Source organism: Sylvia atricapilla, chromosome 11, assembly GCF_009819655.1.
Source record: "Sylvia atricapilla isolate bSylAtr1 chromosome 11, bSylAtr1.pri, whole genome shotgun sequence".
NCBI classification, from domain to species: domain Eukaryota; kingdom Metazoa; phylum Chordata; class Aves; order Passeriformes; family Sylviidae; genus Sylvia; species Sylvia atricapilla.
In genome coordinates, this window is record NC_089150.1 from 17,294,260 (window position 1) to 17,318,891 (window position 24,632).

General features: G+C 37.1%; 2 protein-coding genes across 2 annotated transcripts in view; one reads left to right on the plus strand and one right to left on the minus strand.

Moving 5' to 3' along the window:
- CENPP (centromere protein P) overlaps window positions 1-24,632 on the minus strand; it is a 112,002-nt gene that overhangs the window by 86,704 nt on the left and 666 nt on the right. The window contains exons 2-6 of the mRNA XM_066326909.1: window positions 23,732-23,872; window positions 23,145-23,302; window positions 22,704-22,792; window positions 19,837-19,925; window positions 14,697-14,793 (exon numbers count right to left, since the gene is read on the minus strand). Of these exons, the coding sequence (XP_066183006.1) occupies window positions 14,697-14,793; window positions 19,837-19,925; window positions 22,704-22,792; window positions 23,145-23,302; window positions 23,732-23,868 (570 nt within the window). The 5' untranslated portion in view covers window positions 23,869-23,872. The remainder of the gene's footprint in view (window positions 1-14,696; window positions 14,794-19,836; window positions 19,926-22,703; window positions 22,793-23,144; window positions 23,303-23,731; window positions 23,873-24,632) is intronic.
- Window positions 791-12,551, plus strand: OGN (osteoglycin). Its single transcript, XM_066326908.1, has 7 exons — window positions 791-1,144; window positions 1,766-2,015; window positions 6,083-6,167; window positions 8,172-8,330; window positions 8,842-9,044; window positions 9,638-9,733; window positions 10,032-12,551. Exons 2-7 carry the CDS (start codon window positions 1,851-1,853, stop codon window positions 10,200-10,202), a joined length of 879 nt encoding a protein of 292 aa, XP_066183005.1. The 5' UTR covers window positions 791-1,144; window positions 1,766-1,850; the 3' UTR covers window positions 10,203-12,551.

Genomic DNA, 24,632 nt, shown 5'->3' on the forward strand with positions numbered 1-24,632 from the left:
CAAACCAAAAAAGATTTTAGATGGCAACTGGCTGTAGTCACTCTGCAGATTTCCTACAGACATTTGGCTGCTAAACAAGACAGTATTTAAAAGAAAACTTAACCAAAACGTCCACAGTTTATCACCAGTATTACTCTAGGAAAAAAAAAGGTATGACAATAAAAGAGAAATGTAAATCTGGATATATTCCCCCTAGATTTTATTGCTACATTCTTTTTAAAGACTTGAGAAAGCTACTCTATAAACTTTCAAAGTTGGTCATCTGTCTCCCATTTGTGCTGACTGCCAAAATTTCATAATGAGGAAAAGGATGGGGGAGGAAGAAATGCATCACAAATCCAGAAAATTGCTGCTCGTAGTTCAGATGGAAATTTTACACCTGGACAGCGTTCACTGAGTTATCTGCAGACTTGAAACAGAATTTTATTCAAAGTAATATTATTTGTGAAACCCATTTTTCAATAAACTGTCTAATAAGTCAATTAATGAGGCAGTTCGACATTGATTGTCTAAAAATCTCAAGACAAACACAATAAAAATGCCAAATAATATTTTTCCTGAATTCTTCAGACTGAAAAGTTTCCATTTCATAGGCAGGTGAAACTTCTCTAAGCACGCACAACCTCTAATAAAACATTTTACTATTCACAAAATGTGACTAATACAACAGACGTGTGTTTTGGCTCTACCTCTGTCTCAGAAAGCAGCTGCTTTGTCTCTAGGCTGAAGCATACCACAAAATGGATAACACATGCCTTATTACAGACCTCCAGTTTACACAATTAATATTTCATTTACAGAAAAAGCCTTAGCAAATATTAAGAGCAAATCACCAGAAGCAGAAAGCTGCCATTTTAACAAGGAACACCAAAAGTAGGATGAGCTACACAGGCTTAGCATTAGCAAATGTTATGCAAAGTACAACCCCCTGCTCCAGGATATTACCTCTCACCCTGGGAGAGAATGCTGGCAAAGCGTTTTTACCCCATGGAGAGCACTTTTCAGACTGTCAAACTTTGAGAGAGTGTTCATTTCAACAATTTGGATGTAATGCATAACTTGAACCTAAAGTACAGTGACAAAAGAGTAACTATAGATAAGGATATCTGGTTTTTCAGTGAAGAGCTTGGAATCTGCTAAAAAGGTAGGTAGACTTTTCTCCTAAAGTTAAATTAACTTAGAGCTTAAATAAAACTACAGTAAAGAGGAGGAAAATGCTGTGCAATGATTTATTTTTTTAAATATTGCATGCTTATTTGTAATGTTTTAAAGATCATGTTTGCAGCCTCTTCCTCTTTCCTGCCCGAAAAGTGCCCAACCTGTATAATATTCAGAGGGTATTTATTTATCTTCTCTTGTTTACTCTCAAATATAAAGTGAAAGATAAGAGGCTATTGTTATAGAGCATTTAGGTTTGAAGATACTTATTTTGACAACAAAGGACAATGCATTTGAACCTCATATATTTCAATTGGTTCATCTACATAGATGCCAGATATTTTATATCAACAAAATCATCTTGCTTTTAACAAAAATAACAAACTGAGTAAGAAGCAAATACAATTAAGAGAGTATTTTCCTTATTAGTTGGAAAAAGGTTATTAGTTCCCAGTTTCTTCACATGTTAAAAACAGGTTTTATAGAGTCTAATTAAAGGATATCAAGAGTTAAAAGTTGTTCCATATTCCTTATGTGTTAGAAACTACTGCCAACAAGTCCTCTAGGCTTTAAATATTGTTTTGACAGATTGCATTTTCATTTCCAGTCCCAAAGAAAGTGTTCTCCAGAGTCCAGGCACGAGCAGATCTTCACCAGCTCACTGAAAGCTACACACATTGTTCTGGGAAAGAATGGAGACTTTGCAGGCTACTTTTTTTTTATTTGCATTTGTACCTTTGGTAAATCCAGCACCACCTCTACAGCAAGAATCAGTCCAGTTTTATGAGTATGATACAGATGTTTCCATGGGAAGCCTGACACAAGATTATGAAATGCAATCCAAGGATGTAAGAAAGGTATTTTACTTATATTTTCCTTTTAATATTTTTAACTAAAATAAGCATTATGTGAAAAAGGTGTTATGTGCATGCCAGTTGTATGGTAAAGTCCTAAAAGAACAGGGAAACATACAATGAGTTCAGACATGGGGAAAGCCGCTCAAACTAAAACCACAAAAATATTACCCTTGCTACAGTCTGAGTAAGCCACAGAAGGCAGGCTTGCACAAATAAGGCTACAGCATCATTTTAACTCTGCTGTTATGTGCCTGCAATCATAAGAACAGGATATATTAACTACTACCTCAACAGTTTCAACTATGTTGTATTAACTAAGTGAGTTTGCTCAAAAACAAGGAAGGTGATTTTATTGTTTTTTCTTTTTTTACTATCAAAGTAATAATTGGAACCCCCCTTTTTATTGAACATAACCTGCCAGTATAAACCACAGTTCCTCTTTTGATTTGCTAAACAATCAAGTTTCTTGCTTCAGTTTTTCAGGGGTGGGTGGTTTGGATTTTTACAGCTCAACAGTTCAGCCGTCCCAAACTTTCTATAGAATGTCATTGCTGGAGGAGTCACACATTAACACTTTGAGAGTCTGAATAAAGAGAATATCCCCTACATCTCAGTGCACTCACCAGCATCTCCAAACAGAATATTATTGTTGGGTGCCCCACATTCCTGCCACTGAATTTCAATACAAAACAAGAAGCCAGGGGAGAATTAAGTGAAGTGCCACAACCTCAGCTCCCAGGGGCAGTTACAAACCTCACACGCCCATTCAGACCTAACCAGTACACACCAATTGAGAAGGAGACACAACACTGATGAGGGAGAAAAACCATCAGCAATTGTCCCAAGAGTAGTTTCTAAGGCAAATACCACAAATGCAAACCAAGTGGTAACAGCCCAGTATGAAAAGCTCAAGGTTTTTATTTAATCTTAACTGCACTTGTTACAATAGCTTAGTCTGATAAGCAGGGAAAATAAACCAGCAAAAGATAGTAAGTAAAAAACTGCAGTCCAAATACAGAAAAATCACTTTCATGTACCTTTTTTAATATTTCCCAGTTCTACTTAAATTACAGCTTTCCACTGTTGACTAAAACAATTAGTTACATATTTATAGCAAAAAAAGTCAAAGGTATCTTTAAATGTGACATCTGCCATAGTGATGAAATAACATGTTTACATAAACCCATGAAAAAGGGACTATATAAAAGACTCTTAAATAATCTGTGACTATCCACTAAGAAGTAAGTTTTTTAAAAATACTAAGCCTGTTAACTTTAACCAGCATCAGATGTGTTAATTAATAAATTGCTTGCAGAAGGATTGCTGCTACTTCAGTAAAGGAACAAGGAGCATACCTACATGGAAATGGTGCCAACAGATGTGCCACAGACAAATCAAAGTCCTCCTGGCAGTGCTCTAAGCTGGAGGACTTCTGAAGGCCAATAGTTCTGCTTAGGATAATTCTAGGAATGTAGTCGGTCATTATTTCCATCACGCCAGTTCTCCATTGACATGTTTTCATTACAAAATAATAAATGAGTTCCTTATGTGCAACAACTACATTGACACAAGTGTCAGTGTTCCCAGTCTAAATCATGGGGTGCACAAACAGATACTCTATTCATTTACTGCACCACTTTGACTCCCCGAATAGTCCAAGTGTTAACTGGAACTGAAATGCATGCCAAATGTTTCCTCAGGCATGCCCAATCAGGAATCTTATCTTGCATACAATTTGAACTCCTTACTGTGTGCTTGAACATACAGTTAGGAAAAAAAACCTTTTACTAAAAACATCAGAAGAAATTTATTACTATGATTATTTGAAACCACAGCCACACCAGTCTTGAATAAAATTTGAGCAATTTAAAACAAACAAAAAAAAATCTCAATTTCCACAAGAGAACAGAACCACTCAATTAGATGCTGTCTCACATCTGGACTAACTCATTCCATTGAATATAAACTACCAGACCTTTGTGATATAAGATGAATAAATTATTTTGCAGAAATTGGAAGATGGTTGGAGTATTTAGATGTAAAGTGTTCATGTGTCTGTGCAGTAAACTGCAAGAGGCAGGTGGAATTTAAGTTCAAGTAGGCCAATATTCCTTCAGTGCATTCCTGACATATGCAAGTAATTAACTTGTGGTTACAATCCAAGCCATCTTCTGCACTGATACACCATAGTTACGAATTTTTATGGCTGATCAGCAAATACTTTTTAATTTTAGGAATTTAATTGTATTCTGCAAATTACCAGTTTTAATTTTGTGACATTTCCCACTGGCAGAGATTAGGAATACATTGCATTCTGCTAAGAAGTTCCATCAAAGACTACTTGGATGGCTCAAGCAGGAGACTCTGCTAGAAACCTTCACCTGAGACAGATAAGCTGTGCAAGCAAATGTTATTAAATGTCCCTCAGGTGCCAAACCAGCTGCAGCCAGACTAGCCCACTTGTTCCATGAGCAGTCCATGCACTCAGAAGCCTCTACTGGCACAGATATCTCAAGGTCCATGTCTTCATGTGCCTAATCAACCTACCTTTGTGAGCTAACTCCAGCAGAAAGCTTCTGTGAGATTTGCTGTTTGCTGAAGTGTAGCTGGTGAGCTGACACCCCCAGCTTCCCTCCACTCAGCATAGTCAAACTGCTGCCAGAATCCTACTGAGCACCTAAAACGTCCTAACTGAGCACCTAAAGCTTCACTAGGACAAACCAAGCCAGCCCAAACCAGAGCCAGAGCCTGGAGAGGCAGATGAAGGGAAGAGCCAAGGGACAGATGATTCATAGGCTAAAAAGGGGTCAAAATGACAGAGGCCAGCCAAGATATTTGTTTCTCAGGCTTTATGTCAAGCCTGAGTGGTTTGTTTTGCAGAATAAAAAATTCCCACAGTAAAGTATATGCAAGCAACTAAATACCAAATTAAACACAGTATCAGGAGTTTGAAAGCTCTTACTTGCACACTGCATTTGCAGACGAACCACCTTTGTGCCTAAATGAAGGGAAAGTGGGGGGAATTAAGAAAACTAAAAGCGGTTCATTTGTCAGCATTCCCAGTGTGCAAGCAGCTCTCCAACAGAGCACTTGGCTTCTGCCAGGGCTGATCCTTAAGCATATTTAAAGCAAAACATCTTCCACATCTCACAGTGTTCTTTCCTGCATGTGTTTCCAATAGCCAGGCACACCAAAACCATATTGGCTTCTTCTGTCCTACAAATATTCTCCACAAAAAACCCCTCAAACCCAAACTAATGATGTAAGCCAAAAAACAACTACCACAGTCAAACTGAAATCCCATTAATTTTAATGCATGCAAATCACAGTATAAGCCACTGTATCTGTACTGTAAATACAGTAATAATAGGTAATTCTCTAAAATTCCTCCAGTATCCAATGAAAATCTCACTACTGTTCCCTGCATCACAAAAGGCCCTTTCTCTTAGCAGCCTACACCTTAAAACAGACTTACATGCAGATCACGGAAACAAATTATTCAATTTCAGCCAATACCTGCAAGGAATGTGTTTATAAACTAAGTTGTCCTGCAACTGAAAAGATGCAATGACTATCTGCAGGAGGAATTCTGAATAGCTTTAAATGCAAGGACATCTTATTTTACTGAGATTATTTGGGTAAAACAACAACAAAATACAACTTATACTCATTAAAGTCCTACTGAATTTTACATTGTATGCAAAACCTTTATCTTCAAAACTCTACTGTTTTTAAATGCCCACCATTTACATATTCCTTCCCACCATACAGACTATTTTTTCTATTTATGTTTTGTGTCTACTGTCCTTTCCTGAAGAACTTGAGTTTTCTAAAGAGCACTGGCAGCACCTTCCCTTCTTGCCTTTCAAAGCAAATAGTTCATGTGTAAAAGTGACAATACATCACATTAGTCATCCAACCTATAAGAGCATTTTTAAAATTAAGTGCTATAAGGAGCTATATTGTAAGAAGCTCAATTAAAAATATGTCATTTCAGATGCTTGTAATGCTCTGTGGCTTTTTGTCTGTGGTTTGTGTTTTTAAATGAGATCTGTTCTCTCACAAAGGATGGAACAAACGTTTCTCTTGACACCTCCCTAATGCTGCAAAGGGATGACAGCCAACTCGATGTCCCACCAACAAAGGACACAAGTAAGTTAACTGATTTGAACATTGTGATGTCTAAGATATCCAAAAGAATATATTTTAATATGCAAATCTAATGTGCAAAGGATGACAAAGGCTTTAAATTAACAGCATTAATCTTTTCATTTTTGAATATATTGCATATCCCCTGTGGAAAACCTTTTAACTTCTGATGGAACAGGCTGAGAAATTTAAAAGATCCTAAGGTAAACTTTGAATACACAAAGCACAGCTTGTAAGCATCTCCACACACTTGTCCAGTCATATCTGCCATTGAGACATACCCAAGTTAAATAAATTAGACAAGACAACAAAGAAAAACAAAATACATCCTCCAGTAAGTTCCACAGTTTAACCAAGTGATGATGAAATAGGACATGCTTAAACTAATTCAACAGATTTATTTGAACAATTGGCTATTCTCAAAGTTTACATCTGACAATCAGGGAGGTCAATTTTTAAAATAAATCAGGACATCCTTCACTTGCCAAAGCTTTCTACAGGCTCTGGGTACATTGTCCAGATTTCTCCTAACAAGCCCCAGTGCTCTCTACACATGAAAAGGACAAAGTTTCTCTGCCAAACAGAACAGTGAGGAAAAAAGACACTTATTTTGTGTGTCTGTGATCTAAACTTCCCAAAATAACTGATGATTCAGCAAGACCAGTGGACTGTGAAGCACCACCAAAGTACTAATTCAAGGTTAATTATTGCCAAACAGCCCCTGTCAACAAGCCCCCATCAAAAGCTGAGCAAGTCTCCAAGAACATCAGAGCTTCTAGACAGACAAGCATAAAAACTATTGCCTTTTTAACAGTGACAACATTGTTTGACATTTTCCATTTCTTACACAAACACAGAAAACAAGCCACTAAATAAATAATAATAAAAAAACAAGCCCATCATATGGCGCAGAACTCTGCAGCCTAAAAATGATGACATTCACAACCTCAAAATCTTCATTCTGCTCTCTGCAGTGCTGCTGCAGAGAAAGAATTGCTGTTACATGTATTGGGTTGGCTTCCCAGTATAGATCAGCTGTTTTTGTAACTCCTCACTGGTTGTAGGAGGTGCTGTTTTGCTGTGTAGTGACAACTACCCCATGGAATGACTCTGCTCTCCACACTGCCTTCACTCCAGGGTAGAAGCCGACCCAAACTCTCAAAATGCAGAAAACACAGCAGAAGCAAGACACAGCAGTGGTGATGAAACCAGATTCAAAGCCACATTCATTATATGCATTTGAATATTGCTGGCAGAAAAGATTAGAGCAAAGCAAAAGTTACTAATACTTTACTACTGTCCATGAGGAGCAGGACAAGGCATGAATGTCTCAAACTACGTTACAAAAAGTTTCTCTCTCTGCTTAAAGCAACAGCTGTAAAAATCTCAATATAAAACTGATATAGTCGACAGGACTCTGAGCAACCTGGCAGAGTGGAAGGTGTCCCTGTTTGTGGCAGGGTGTTGAAATGAGCTGACCTTTCATTTCCCTTCCAATCTAAACCATATATAACATATAAACATAACCGCTGGAGATTTTATCGAGAGGTTTAGACAAAATAGTAGCTAGGAATAACACAAGATTATTGTGTGGCCTACCAGCAATACTCCTAATGCACTTAGAGTACCAAATGCATGCAGTGCCAGATGTTTCTCCTCATGGGCGTGGTTGCAAATGTGATATTTAACATGGTCACAAACTTGCAGTTGTCACTTCCACCATACTCTTAGCCAACTAAAGATTAAAAATTGAATTCAGGCCACTTAATAGCATTTCACATGCTCAGGGAAGAACAGATTACACACAAGGAAATTACACACAATAAAAAGTACAAAAATCCCAAACCAGTTGAGAAGATTAAATCTTCTCAGAACTTGATGCAAATAATTTTTTTTTTAAAACCAAACCATGGAAAACCTTAAGAGACACTAGAGAACACTATTTTGAGTAACCAGGCTCAAGTGAGTGGAGGGAGCTGTAACAGTGTGCCAACCCCTTGCTGGCAGACCTGCCCACATGTTTGCTGTGCGTGTGCCTGAGCGGCTCCGTGTACTGCGAGGAGATCGACATCGAGGCCGTGCCGCCCCTGCCCAAGGAAACCGCTTATCTCTACGCTCGCTTCAACAAGATCAAGCGCATCGCAGCCTCCGACTTCGCCGACATCAGTAAGTGACACCTCCCTCTCCAGCTCTGTTTGAGGATATGAAATGGAAAGGCAAAATGGAAATGTACTTGGACCCTTAAACATCTTAATACTCCCAAAATATCTTAATAATCCCAAACAATCAGGCCAAGAGCAGATTGCTAAAAATAAAATTCTGCTCTGCATCTCAGCCAGTCTTAAATGAGCAGGTATTATTTTTCTTTCACATGCTCCAGGGGCAGCTCTGCCAGCTATCTCACTATACAGCGTAACAATTCTATAAATATATGAAATCACGTTATTTCTAAAACAAAAAGAAGGATCCAGAGTACTTCCCTTTATTATTTTTTCAATTTAAGACCAGGAAAAAATATAGATGTCAATTTTACCCATATTTTAACAGTACTTGGATTTGTAGATCACAGTTTAGATTGCAGCCAACAGAGTAACATTCATCACATACAGCCATACACATTTCCCACACCATATAATTATGAAGTCAATACTAATATTTTCATTTCTTTTCTGTAAAGCTACCTTGAGAAGAATTGATTTTAGTGGAAATAGAATTGAAGAAATAGAAGATGGAGCCTTTTCAAAGCTTCTGCTGCTGGAAGAACTCTCTCTTGCTGAAAATCGACTTGTAAAACTTCCTGTTCTACCTCCCAAACTAACGACATTTAATGCAAACCAAAACAGAATCAAAAGCAGAGGTATCAAAGCAAATGCTTTCAAGGTAAAGAAAAAGCCAATAATTTTAGTTACTAAAGTAAACAAAATCAGTAACCACACTATTCAGTCTGCCACCAAATTATTTTTCTGTATTTTCTGTAATCTAAGAAACAAACTACAATGAAGCAGCTCTCCAGCTTTTGCTTTGCTTTGAAGACACTCTGGAATATCAGTCATTTGTACACTCACTCTTTCATGTCCTCCACGCAGAAAAGAATGTTCTATAAAATCTCTGACCTGCTTGCTTTCTTGCTAACATGTAAAGAAAAAATTTCTAAAATTGATGGCTCAAGCACAGTTCTGAGGACTACAGAAATACTAATAAACAACATATATATATTTGTGTGTAAAAAAACAGTTATTTATAGTGCTCTCAATTTTTATAACCCACATGCTGACACTGGAATTTACCAGACATAGAAGGTCTGTTCTATGAATTTCTTGATATAACAGAATTCAACATTCACAGCAAAAGAATGGCTTTTGTTACATCAGTTTACAGGCTATGTGATCAGAAAAAATTACTAATGTCTTGTAACAGGCATAAGTTACTTAACCTCAATACCAGCACCAGTAACCTCTCTTTCTGTTCAACAGAAGCTCACAAATTTGGCCTACCTCTACTTAGGACACAATGCGCTGGAATCTGTTCCCCTGAACTTACCGGAGAGTCTGCGCATTCTTCACCTTCAGGTATTCCCAAAGGATTTCCTTAACATTCTCTTAGTAAACGCCTCAGGAGCTGCACACTTCAAATCAAACTTGTTCTATTTTAAAACAGTTCCTACTACAGTTTTCCACTGAAATAAAACAATTCACCACACCAATGTGTATGGTCACAACCATCCAGAAGTTCAGAAGCCACTAATTCCCATGCCAGGATTTATTATTGGTTTCTGTACATCAGGGACAGGAGACGACAAAAAGAAGTAAATATCTTTTATCAACAATGCATGTATGTATTTATTTATAAAAACGTTTTGGTTTGCAGTACAACAACATCACCACCATCACGGATGACACGTTCTGCAAGTCCAACAACACGCGCTACATCCGCACGCGGATGGACGAGATCAGGATGGAGGGCAACCCCATCGTCCTGGCCAAGCACATCAACGCCTTCTCCTGCCTGAGGATGCTGCCCGTGGGAACCTACTACTAGCACTGCTCACGTCACTCCATGTGCCAGACCCAGGCATGGCAACAAGGGTCACTTCTTCTCTGTTTACAAGTTCATATCCTCTCCCTTACTAATGCTCTTTTCCCTGCATACCCAGAACTTTCTGCTATGCTGCACCATTCTCCTCCGAAATAACCATTGCAAAACAGTCACTTTAGTAGTTACAGTATCCCTCATGCTTTCAGAATCTTTTCTGCTAATTAAAGTGTAAAAACATATACATATGCACACACATCAACTCAACTTTTATTTCACCACATAGTCTTTTAGGTGAAAATCACACAAAACTGCTTGTTCTCATTCTTTACCAGCACTCAGAACAGCACCACATTTCACTTTCAGATAAATGCAAGATTTTCTTTGAGCAAGCTAAAGAGGAAAAATACTTCTGAATTCCAATCCCACTCTTTTAATCTGGAGTGAACTCTTTTCAGTTGACCTTTGAAGGTGTATTGGATGAAAACGGATATGAGAGAATGTTTAGAAATAGAACTTCCCAAAGCTTAAATTCATTAGTTTCCTTAAAAACTTGATTTGTGGTAAATGAGAATAACTGCTATTTAGGTTTAGTACTGTAAGCAACATAGCAACTGGAACTCTGCAAAGATGTTTTAGATTTCCTTCTACTATTTTGCTTTGAAAATAACGTGCTTTATTTTTACACAATGTATTTTAAGTGAAATATATATGTTTTACTGAGCTGTTCTCACAAGAGCTGTTTTTGCAACACCAGCTTCCCATTTTAAAACAACAGTCTATGTACAGCATAATGGAGTCAAGTATTTTAGTCATTAACTAATGATGTAAAAGAGTCTTGGTTCCACAGCTTCTCCTGGCAGGAAATGTGACAATATAATTTAGAGCAAAGCTAAATTAATGAGTTTACGTGTAAATAACTATGATTTCATCTAGATGTCAGAGCAAAGAAAGATAATTACCCTTCTACAACAATACTTCCGATCATTACAGAAAAATCAAATCATATTTTCAATTAAAAAGAAAAGTTGATTCCATTATTGATCTGAAATCAGAGGTAACTTCAAGCATTTCACTCAACTACTTGAACCTATGCAGTGCATGAAGATCACAAATTGACATGTAGAGGCCTTGACACTCAGTTCATCCAAAACTGCTGTCATTGATAAAGGGCACAATGTTTTTAGTTCCACAACTGTACATTTCTGACATCCAGTTTCTCCCTTCAAACACCTACCACAGGTGTAAAGCCTCCAGACGAATGCCAAAGGTGTGTTAGTTACTATTACCACATCAACTTAGTACTAAGTTTGAAGTTAGTATAGATTCCTAATTTGTAGAAATAGTTAAGCATCAAATGCATGATGATGTATCACTGCATCTAGAATATTAATTTTACAAGATATTTTGTATTAGTTTTATTTATCTTATGTAGCTAAGCCTTGAATTGTTAGTGCTTGTGCTTTGGGGAATTGATGCCCATTTAATTCTGAATGCATATTTTTGCTTTGAACTCATTATCCAACAAAAACAGCAATCCCCAATATTTTCCATTTTAAGTTATTTGGTGTAACAAGAAGGAAATTCCATTGTCTTAACTAGAACAAAATCAAGTCTGGCAGCAATATTTGGTTTTCATTTTTCCACACAAATCATAAAACTTTGATGTTCCCAGGTTTTCAGCAAAAACATAAAAAACAACTTCAGTGCATGTAAAAATATATTCCAATGTCAAGCCAAATTTCTATCTGGAAAAAATTAAACCCATCAATTCTCTCATGTCTCTTGTGATAAACACCCAAGATGGAAAAAACACAGTTGTAAATGTAACAACGCTGCATAAGCAGCAGCCTCTGATCTTGTTCTCATCGCAAATCATTGCTAGTAAAACTCTTCCCAGTATTAACATGAGCAGTAAGTATCACCAAAAATGTGTATAATACAAATAAATGCATATTTTTAAACATATACACACATGTAAACATTCTAAGACCTACCCACTACCACACAATAAATTTTACATTAAAATGTTGTATATATTTTTGAAATGTAGTGATTATCATCAGTAATGCTAATTAATGCTCTTAACACTTTGTGAGCAAACCAAAGTAGACAAGTGGTACCTTCTGAATGCCTCAAGCAGGCACCAAGTTCTCGGATGTGTTTCACTTTCCTTTCCCCATTCGCAATGTAATCAAAAACATGAAGTGAGAAGCTTCAGCAGGGAGGATTTACACCTCCTATTTGTGTGACCAGTACCAATATCAAGCTGAATGTAAACTGTTCTGTTTTTTCCTATCACTCATTTCTGTTCTGTATTTCCAATAAAACTTGAATTTTTGTTCTTGTTTATCAGCATCAGCTTCAACAACCTGCTCTTCCAGCCTTGCCTGTTTCAGTTGTTCAGCCTTACAGCAGACTGAGGTTAGAAGATTATTTACAGATGTAAATCCATTTTACAGACATATTTCATGTGACAGTAGCAAGACCTGCCATACAGAACCCATGGGCAACACTCCACTTGGTCCTTCAGAACATACTTTGAATTGACCTTGAATTGCCTTTAATCTCAAAACATTCAGTATTACTCAAAGTACTCATCCATGTCTACATTATCCCTTTCTTCTCAAGTACCAAAACAGGAAAGAAAGAATAAACTACCTTTGGTGTTTTCTACACTACACTCTGAGAAATGCATCAGAAGCTATTCTATTTCTACATAGAAGCATTGGCAATTGTCTTTAAAAAATAAACAGATTAATAGAAAAGCTATAAACCCAAGACTCCCCTCCACAACAGTTTTCTCTCCAAGACACCAGAGTTCTATAGAGTAGGTAAGGGGAAAAAATAAATACAAAGATTAGAGACTCATTTTTAATGTTGTGTAAGTTTGACTATTAACAGGATAGACCCTTGAGTTGGTTTTATGCATCTATTAACAACATATGTCTAGCTGCTTTCCCACAAATTACTAAACCCATTAAATTACAGATACACATTCTCCTGAGCCATCTAGTTATTTGAATTGCCAGATTTGATCTTTGAACCCTTTTATTAATCCTCTTACCTGAGAAAGCCTTGTGTTTCAAAAAGAAATGATTAGCAATGCTAACAAAAATAAGAAGACCTAAAATACTCTTCATAAAACACACAGTCAGTCATATTTGATAAATATTCTCCCAAACTGGTTTGCCTTTTATCCCTGTCTTTGACCATGGAAATAAAACTATCTTTTTATTAAAACTACAGAAAGAACATCTGTTATTCTGACAAACTTGTAAGGTCTTCAAAGAATTGTCTTCACACATCTTTCAGCTATTAGTAGTTTCATTGTTTATACTTAATATCTGAACAAATACTTTTAAAAACTGCTTACATTACAGCAATTTGAAAAATTGTCTCCTAACTTATCTCTTCTCTATTTTTTCTTTTGTTTTATTTTTAAATGAGAAATATTTACAACAGTTCACCAAATCACTGTCCCAGGAACCATAGTCACTGCTGATGTAAGGATCAGAAAGCACCAAGTGAAGCTGGAAAAACCAGCCACAGAGCCCTAAAGCTCTTGGTGCTCTACCTTTTCTATGGAGGGATTAAAGAAAAGGCCTCACACAAAAGCCAGCAGGATTAGGCAATGCCAGTTTATTGCTCAGCTGAGGCCTGGATTTTTTAGTATTATCAGAAAATAGAACTCTCTTCTTCTATTCTGATTGATTGGATAATAGAAATTGATTAATCTGGCACAGAACTCAAAGGCCTAAAAGACTGAAAAAATAGGAAATTATGCAGTTCCCATTTTATACTACAGCTGAAAAGTAAAGATGGTGTTGAGTTTAGGGACAGTAAATTCTTAAGGTACATAAAACTCAGCCAATAAACCACAATTAAGCAGCTTAGCATCCTTCTCTTAACATAAAGCATCATGTAAGATGTTTTGTGTCTGTAAGACTGTAGTATTTCTACCTCAAGGATTAGTTGTTTATCTTAAAACCAGCACAAAGCCAAAACAAACAAGCCAAATACTGATAATTTAAAACTGAGCTCAAATACCATGTTCCAGTTAGTTTATTTCCCACACAAGTAAAGCATTCCAGAACTGAAAGTGCTGTTGCCCAAACATCTTCAAGAGAAACAGATCTAATCCTTCAAAACCAACACTTACATGCCAAAGACTACAAGTGTTATTTTCTTTTAATTTCTCCTTTTACCTTTTTTTTATAAATCAAAATAAAATATTATACCAAAGCAAACTGTCTTACTCCTTCACAGAAAGGCACAGTCTTATTTTCCTCCACCCGTGAGGAAGAGAACAATTGCTGTTTAACTGCCCCTTGAACACAGCACAAATTTTTAGCTCATATTCTCTTCACCACCATATAGAAACTTAAGATCCCATATTCTGCTAAAGACAGTCAGTTTCACTGCCAATGCTCTCTCTTAATGAACTTTTTAAAGCAATAAATGTATTGTACTAATAAAGAAAGGCTTGATAGACACTACCTTGAAATGCAGGAAAGTGCACTTACGATGTTCATACCACTCAGCATAGGCTGAAATGCTTCTGAAAAATGCCAGAAGATCTCCACATTCTTCAGTGCTAAAAAAGAAATACATATTGTTTAACCCAGTTCTAATCAGATGTATCAATTCTATAGTCCAAAATCCCCACTTTAAAAAAATCAACTAGTATTGTTTGAAGATGAAGTAGAATTCACCCCAAATAAGAATGACAAAGCTGAAAAAAAAAAAAAAAAAAAAAAAAAAGCTGTAGTATACTGATTAAAAGAGGTTGAAGAACACATTCCTAAACCAGTGTTAGTATTTGTATAAAATGTGGGGGAAAAAACCCTGCAAAGTCTTAGTCTGATTTTATTCTTGTTCAATTAATTTTCTAAATAATTTCTAAGTTGGTGCACAATAAAACCTGAACCTGCAAATGGTAAGATTTCCCAAATTACATCACTAACCTTCAAATATTCCCAAAATCTTTCCGCATAGCAACTAGATCTACATGACATGTTTCCTGCCTCTGCCCACATGACACTCAGCTTTTCAAGATTAACCTTGCAGCTTCAATAGGAAAGGAGGGCTGATCATCCAGGGCACCTAAACCAAAATTTCTGTTAGACAGCTCAATCTTGATGTGATCTTGTCTCCAGAGCAGAGGGGCTCCAGCCCTCTGAACATCTTCCTCACTCTCCTCTGGACCTGCTCCAACAGGTTCATGCTCCTTCTTATGCTGGGGGGAGAGTGGGAGGGAAGGATAGATATAAACATTTGTTTTTCAAATTTCTAGTAAGGATCAGGATGGAGAAAGGAAAAGAGACAATATAAGGTGACAAACTGTCAGGCTGCCAACAACACATCCAGGGTTGTTGGGTAAAGGAGAAGAAAAACTCATAAAGGGTGTGCCATTTTCACTAAACAAATGCAGCCACAATGCAAAGGATGCAAAACTGCACAAAACCCACAAGTCAGAATACCTGAAGTAACATAATTATTTAACCACAAGGGTGAAAGGGTTCATGTCATTGTTGATATAAAGCCATAGACTATTAATCATCATCAAAACACACCTGGCAAGCACTGTTTTGGAAGTACAAATATTTATTTTGGTTACTAATACAGGATTTTACAAGATTACAAAACCTGACTGAGGAAGATACCTGACTGATATTTGGGAATATTTCAGGAAGTTAAGAGTATCTAAATTCTAATGTAAATTTGACTTTTAACATCCTTTCTGTTTGAGATCAGCAATTCTTTCTGGATTTTCAGAACAGGTGAGAGCAGAGACTTGAGGCATTGACAGAATGGCTGCAGCAGTGGATTACCAAGTCAGTTCAGCCTTCCCAGGGAGAACTGTGCCTCCAATCCAGCTCTATGCAATATACAGGAACAGCAAACCTTAACATGCTACACAAAGAAACTGGAAAAAAATACATTTACATTAAGGTCATTCAGGTATTGAAAATGTGAAAGAAAAGCCAAACAAGTTTTATCCGAGTCTGGAAAGAACAGCATCACTAAAGGAAGTTACCACAGTAGTCACAGCTGCCAACAAAGTCAGGCCAAGATGACAAAAATGCTGGCAGCACTGGGAAAAGTGCGTCCCTGGAAGGACACAGACACACTGATTTACAACAGCTCATTAGCTCTGGTCTGGGAGCTGTTTTTAACCACACTCTGCATTGGACATGTCAAAGTCTGCACATTCGATAGGAACTGTGGACCCTTGGTTACAGCTGCCCACCTCTCCAGGCCTGGAGAACATATTCCACACCAACTGCACCAGGCTTTTTCTACTTTTACTCATGGAACAGGGCAACACAAAGCTTTCTTACAAAACTACACACTTGGAATCCTTTTTGAAGAGCTTGGCAATTTTTGTAAATAACCATGTTTGCGCTATTTAAACTATCACAAACACTGTCGCCTTGTTTTAGCATTGTTCTTAGTTTATTTCTTTTTTGCCTCAAAATAGGTTTTAGGTGATGCTGCAGATGCAAATTTTTCAGGCTAAATCATCACCAGAAAGAAAAAGTTTTGGGTAGAAGTTCAGTTTCAAATGTAGAAGTTAGTCAACCAATATATCTGAGGATGAACTGTTCTCACAAAGCACTGGCTAAATTCAAGATAGAAAACTGAACTCAGCGTTTAGGAAGGGGAATCTGTTGGCAAGAACAGCTGTGTGTAAATCCATATTGGCAAAGAGACTGCATAAGAGCACTAGTTTAGTGAACTCACCCAGCATTAAATCTACCCATAAACAGTAATTCCTAATTAGCCCAAATTAGCCTAATTCCTCCTGCTGAAGTCACCTACACCAAATGCTAAAATACCAAGAGAACGTGCTACAAAATAACAAGGTGGTAAGAGAGTGGATGGTAAAATTCAAGTCTCTTTTTTATTTTGACAGGATTTGGCACTACAAAAATCCACTTGGAGCAGAAAACACCTGTCTCCAATTACAACATCCATGTTAGAGAGAAGCCATCCAAAACCAGCTAAAAGGATATTCAGGCAGAGAATAACTCTGTCAGGCTAAAATCATGGGCTCTTCATCCAAACACCCTTTCACAAAACATCAACATAACACAGAAGTATATGAGAAATTTAACTATTGTAAAAGTACCTAAGCCTAAAGGAACCTCATGTGTTCCTTTATCTGTTTTAAGGGAGAAAATCTATTTTAACTCGCTGCAGAATGCAAGAATTCCTACATTAACATAGAAAACCAAAGCACGACTCAAAGCTGAGGGTAGAATTCCTGGTTCCCTTCATTTGCAAGAAGCAGCATTTAATATAATGCATATTTCCTAGATCCTGCATTCTGACTTATAGATTCTAACTAGTTAGTAAAAAGTAAGAACCATTTTCATACTGCTTATAAATCTCTATTTCCCTAAGTAACCCATGCGAGGGTAAACTCCCCCAACAATTAGTGGGATGTCAAGTCAAAAAAAGGACTGACAAGAGTTTTTTTAGATGTTGTGGTTCTCAAAGCTAGTAAAGTATAATCTAAGTGATAACTGGTGCAAAGGGGACACAAGTGAAAAAAAAAAAAAAAAAAGAAGACAACTAAATATTGTGATTGTGTTTTCATACATCTCTTATTGTCAAAAAATATTTCAGAAATTATATAAAAATATATCTGCTTTTTAAAAATGCACAATTCTTACAGAGATGTAAGATTTATATCTTGCAGCAGTACCTGCAGACTGCTGCATTTTGCTTCACTTAAAAAGATATTGCTCAAGTGTTCTAGCATTCTCCTATTTTCTTCCAAAGCAGGAACTGAATGCCAAGTTTTTAACTCTGCTGCTCTTAAAAACCATTTTCTGATACATATTATGGAAAAAAACAAAGCCAAAAAAAATTAGAAAACTGAGGAGGAAAAGAAACCCAGCCAGGAGACAAAACAGAACAGAACTAGACAATGGGTCTGGCAAGACTGGGCCAAGGAAGGAAAAGAAGAAAACAAACTGGTAAGGAGGCTGAAAACAAACAAAATAGCAGGAGACCAGATTCAGCTAGTCAGGAATGGAGGGAAAAGGAGGGAAGAGAGAGGAATTTTAGGAGCAGACTAAAGAACAAAGGGCTAGTAACTAGGGAAAAGTCTGTAAGTGAACAAGAGGGGATTACAGCTTGGAAAAATAAGGAGTAGCCCAACACGGGGATTGAGAAACAGTCCCTGAAGGGAGATCACAGCCCCAGGCAACGGAATAGAGGGTGCTCTCAAACAGGCACTACCAGCACCAGCCCCACCCAACCATGGACTCACTGCCTGGCACTGCCAGCACACATTGCCCAGGACAAGGCACACAGGAAAAATCAAATTCCAAAGTGTTGTGGGGGAAACAAGATGGGCTGTTTGAAAAAAATGTATTTTTCTACCTACTGACCCCATTGAGCCTATCGGCCACATGGCTGCAAGGGTATTTACAGACACAAGGCCAACAGGTGGCATGTGCAAAGGGAGGCTCAGGAGCAAGCACCACTCCCTGTGTTGACATCTTCTATCATTCATGAAAACTTGTGTTTATTTATGAATACTGGCACAAGGTGAAAAAGGAGAAGAGACAGGGACAAGACAGCAGTGCTCCAGCCAGGATGAAATAAAGTCTGCCACTACTTCAACAGATTCCAGTGTGACTATTAAGTTCCAATACACTTCTGCTGTCATAAAATACTCATGAATAAAACAAGGCAATTTCCTCTTCTAAATTCCACTTCTTGAGAGCAGTCAACTGTTCTTCCCAGTCACACCACAAGCTTTAGTAAATTTATATGGAAATCTCAAAGCCTTTAAATGAAAAAAATCGCTTTTCAGTAGAGACTGCTCAATAGACCTCTCTGTTCACCCATCTCTTGGCCCTTACTCTCCCTCTCCTAGACAAAAAAAAAAAAAAAAAAAAAAAAAACACAACAAAAGAAACAAATTGAAAAAAAAAATTACATCAACTACAGGATTTGTTCTCAGAACAGCTTGCTAGCAGAATTCCATGCAATACTGCAGACAAATAATTTCGTCATTTATTCATCATGTTACCACAAGAAGTTGGGATACTGCAGAAAATAATGAAAACCAGCATTCATTCATACATTTAGGTTTTAGTATGTTAATTTTCTTAAGCAATTGCACAAATACACTATTCCACGTTTTTAAATTATTTTTAAAATATCAGTGGAATAAATCCTGACACCAATAAGGGAAATGAAATTGAGAACTGAGAATCAGAAACAGGCAAATACTGGAGAGGGATTCTGTGCACTTTAGCCATTACCCACACTGCACACCTGCAGCTGACAAACATATCTGAGGAGCAATTATATCAGTTAAAATGCAATAGCTGAGATCACCATGTTACCTTTCTCTTCAAACAGCTAAAAGGCACTATAAACCAAAACTTGTCTCTCTTAAACTTGTATTTGTAACAGTCCTTCCAGATCTTAAAAATCACATGGCTTTCATCTTCTGTCCAGAGTACAGATAAGGGATGGGAAGTGTTCAGGTTGGGCTAAGGACAGATCACATAAAGACACTGGCTGCCAGAAATTCATGTGAAAATTCAGTACTGCATTTAATATCCCCCCACCCCACACAATAACTTGCCTTGAGCAAAAATTTCCATCTCACCTTGACACAAATTTGCTCACATTTGAATCTTCTATGGATTCCATTACAATGCTGAGATCACTGACAACAGAAGACACTTTCTCACTGTCCTAGATTGGAGAAGTAACAACAAAATATTTTAGAAAATCCTCTGGTGAGGAAAAAAATGTGCTTATTTGCATATGAAAAATAGAAAAAAAGCAGATATAAATGCTGCTAATTACTGTAATCCTCAAAGTAGCATTTTTTAAACTACAGTTTGTGTGTGTGAACAGTTTTTTACATTTCCAGAGTAGCACCATTATTCACAAAAGGCTTTTGGAAAAATACCTGTATTGGTCAGCATAGAGAATATATATCAATAAAAGAAGGTTCATTACTTCCTCTCACGTCAATCCCACTTCTTTAAGATTCTTCTCATTTTCCAAAACAACCTTTAGCTCCACACATAGCAGAAAATTCACATATAAGTTTTTATCTGTTAGTTTTGGGCTGGTTTTTTTTAATTTTAAACCCTATAGTTTTGTCTCAAAATATCGTCCTTTTTTATAATCACTGTTACTCAGAAATATGTGCAGGATAATAAAATTATTCTAAATTAGCCAATAAGCTAATAAAGAATGAGAAAAGGTGGTCAAAATAGAAATGAAGCCACAAAGTGAATTAATTATCTTTTCTATGCATTCTTCAACACACCAAAATAATGGATTAGACAACAGCGAATGAAAAAGCTTAAAATCATGGTTTGAAGACCATAGGAAATGTCTCACTTTGAACTTCTTATGCCAAGTCACTACAAGCAAATGGGAATGGCAAGAGAGGAGTGCACACACATCTGACAATCCCTCTGCTGCTTGGACAGAAGCACTGCTAACACTGCCATCGCTGAAGATGGGAAAAGCAAAGCAAGGCACTACGCAGAGTCGTGGATATACTAAATGACATCAGGCAAAATCATTTTAGGTTTAGAGCACAAGGTTCAACGGGGGAATGGAGCTGTGGGGAAGCTGCCAGCAGTCACAAGCTAACACACCACCTTCTGAAGGGACTGGTGTGCCAATGCGGGGGTTAACTCATGTGCCAAAATGCCGTTGTGGAGCCAAATAAAAAGATTTACAAGGAAAGCTCCAGGCAAGAAAGAAACTCCTTCTAAATGATTGCTTTCCCAAAAGGTTTAGATTTGTTTTGGCTGATTTTCAAACTCATGTCCTCTCCTAATACCTAATACTATGGAGCTGAGTTAACTCTATTGCAACTTCACCACTAGAATAAATACCTACAGTTAACACTGTGAAAAAACTATTCCTGATCTTCTGCTGCATACCAAGAGACCTGTTACCTGCTGGGCACTTCCCAGAAACGGCTGTCACCTTTTACTCCCCAAGACAGGTGAAACTGGTTATAACTGCACTACTTTGTCCATGCTAATGTCAGCACAGGTTATTGTGAATACAAAGTACTTCTAGCAATCAAACAAACAAACAAAAGACCACGCAAAAATTAGCTCAAAATTACACTTGTATAGCTAAAGTGTAAAACTGGAAGTATAAAGCGTACATAGACCTGGTATTCCCTATCTCATCAGCATTCCAAGTAGCACTAAATTTAGGCATTAGGCAGCCAAGTGCTGCCACTCAGTGGCGCAATGGCTTTAAGCACTAACACCAGTGGCAGTAAATTCAACACCAGCAACCCCCTCCTTGAGCCCCACTGACACCAAGAGATGGCATCATGCTGCAGGAGATGCAGCTGAGGGAGAAACACTAACTTCAGTTTTATACGAGCAAATGTAAAGAGGCATCATGAAGGTCACAAGTTTCATGTCACAAATGGACTTCATCCGTTGCTCATTCAACTCAACTCCTGCAGTTTCAAAGGATAAAATCCATGTGTAGCTACCTAAGTATTCAATTCTCAAATTCATAATGTGGCTTTTCTAAAGAGCAGGAAGGATATCTTTACTATTCCCTCTCAGTCCCATCACATTAAATTTAAAAAAAAAAAAAAAAAAAAAAAAAAAAAAATCAAAATAACTTTAAAGCTGAGCTGAAAAATCAAGTTTTCCTGATGTTAGAAATATCACTACAAAGTACAACAGTGTTAGAAAAATACTACTGCAAACTGGGATAGAAACTGTTTTCCTCTGCTTAACATCTTGAATTGAATCTTGTAGTCTTACAAAAGAGCTACCTCCCAGAAAATCTGCAATCATTGCTGTAACTTGTGGCAGTGCTTCAATAACTACTCACATTAACCAAGCACACACAAACAACAATATAACAAAATAACAAAACAAACAACAAAAAAACCCACAAAACACCCAAAACCAACAACAAAAAACCCCACATCCAAACCAACAAACAGAGCTGATGTTTGTAGTGCTTTATCTTTTCCTCAGTTTCTTCCACAGAGGTAACATTTGGCATCTTCCAATTTCCAGAATAAAATACGTGACTACAGAATGTGTTGTGTGGAATGAAAGCTGTGCTGGATCAGGATGAGGCCCCAGCAGAGCTGAAGTACACCAAGTGCTCACAGGAATTTACCTCAGGGTTAGTCCGCAAGAGCATCCTACAGGGAACATGTTTTGGGAATGAAAGGTGATAAAAGACTTGGCAGTAGTGGGTTAACAGTTGGACTTGATCTTTTCCAACCCAAATAATTCTATTATAACCATTTTGTGGCTGAATACTAAACCTGACCTTCATAACTATTTTGCTTGGACGCACACAAAATTCCAAAGCTGGGCCCAGATGTTAAAGAGCCAAAAGAACCCACTGAAGCTTAGGTAAAATGGTTGAAGGTTTCAGCTGGAAAAGGAAGCACTGACATTTGTCCATTTGAAGTTTTGTTTGGTAGTTGTTTTTTAACCATACATTGACTCTTACCGGCATTTCAAGAAGCTGGAATTCCACTTGAAAAGACAGGGAGTGACACTTCCCTGATAATCTGTGCCTCTGCACTGTCCTGGTTTTAGCTGTTATAAAATCAAGTTAACAAAATACTCAATTACACTTTTATTCAATGACCTCTGCATTTCTTCCCTTAGTCATATTTAAAGTACCAACTGTTACCATGCCTCATGTAAAGAGGTTTAACGTGTTAAAAAACTCCAACAGCTAACTCCACTTCCCCCCTATGCAAACCACACTAGTAGTCTGTCACTTTCCTATTAAGGAAATGACAATATTTACTCAGAAACTATTTTGTGAATGAACCAAATCTTACGTATTTTAAAGTAAATGTCTTTCTACTAACAGTGAATTAGAACAGAGGTTTGTAAATGAACTGCAACCAGTATGCTCAGCAAAGGGCACAAAACTGCTTACTTCTTTCCAGTGTTTTCTTGGAATGACTTGTGAAGTGAAACCCAGTAAATGCTGTTAAAAATGAGAGATCTCTTTCTAGACTTTCAAGCTCGGCTTTCAAGTCTGATAGAGAAGCACATCCGTTGTTTTCTCCCTGAGTTTCTCCTTCCAATGATTTTCTAGAATGGGAAAAAATAAAACAAAAAGGCAAAATATCCAGACATAACATGTCAGCACAGCAAGATTGTTAAACAAAAGGCAGTAGTAGACTTTTCAGAGCCAAATAAATTTCCAAGGAGTCAAGTTTCAGCTCGATCCCATTGCTGAAAACAGTAAACTATTCTAACTTATATAACTCCTTCCATTCACTGCCAGGTAGACACAGCTTTTATTCCAAGTCTGGAAGCACAAGTGTCCATTTTGAGAAATGTGCAAAAACATGCAAGAAAAGGAAGCTAAGATGCCTTTACTCACTTAAGTGACTTATTTTATCCACAGAGTTTACGTTTACTAAGATAAGGAAATTCCTAACATAGAGGTAAAAGCTTATTCCCAAACAATATTGACAACGAAATTCTAATAATCTAACAAATGAAAAAAAGGCATACATTGCCTTCAGTATCTCCTCGTCAGAATAGAAGGTGGATTCTTGTTGGATATCTTCATACTCTTCTGTCAACTGTCTAATTTCTTCTTGCAGTGCCTGGATTTCACCTTCATAAGCTTGAAAATTGCCCTCGTCCATTTCTCTGTTACTGCATAAAACAAAATAAGGATTTTTCTCAGGAATGAACAAGAAACAAATATTTAAAAAAGACAAATATAACATTAGACAATTGCTTTATGATACAGAGCACTCACAGCCTCCAGAGACATTAGTTAAATTAAGGAACTAACAGAGTCAAAGGCTTTAAGAACCTCTTTAATTAGTCACTATTTGATCCATGAGTGCATCCAGCTGTTTTACATTTGCTGTAATAGAACAAGCTGCTCCAAGGTAAAAACCAACTGCAATCAGAGACAAGAATGGAACTCAGCTTTGCCAAATCGACCTAATGACTTAGCTGGGCAGAAGAAGCACAGCTGCTCCTGACACAATCTGCCTTCAGAGCAAACAGCAGTATAGAAACACAAATTGCAAAGACGTTTCACCAATAATTTAAAAAAGTAAATCTCAGTTTTCAGGAAAAATAATAATCTGACATTCAGCCTGGCTACAACACATTCAGAAGTCTGTAGAAGATATTATGCAGCTCAAAATTAATGTGCTAATATTTTTGACTAGGAAAAACCCAACATTTAGTTTTTTATGTTTTTAAAATACCCCTACTCTGCATGCACGTTCCACTCTAACATCCTTCTGTAAAAGGGGATGAGGGGGAAATAGGATTTCATTTGTTTACTTCATAGGAAACAGCGCCTTTATAACACACATAAGAAAACAACATTGAAAGCATGCTTTGCATTAAAATCTTGCTTAATGAATAAAGGAAGGATATGCAATTAAAT

Bases quoted from the DNA above. Each gene is read 5' to 3' on its own strand.
- OGN (XM_066326908.1), top strand. From the start codon at position 1,851: ATGGAGACTTTGCAGGCTACTTTTTTTTTATTTGCATTTGTACCTTTG. The intron at 2,016-6,082 runs GTATTTTACTTA...TCTCTCACAAAG, and splicing joins AATCCAAGGATGTAAGAAAG to GATGGAACAAACGTTTCTCT. The intron at 9,045-9,637 runs GTAAAGAAAAAG...TCTGTTCAACAG, and splicing joins TCAAAGCAAATGCTTTCAAG to AAGCTCACAAATTTGGCCTA.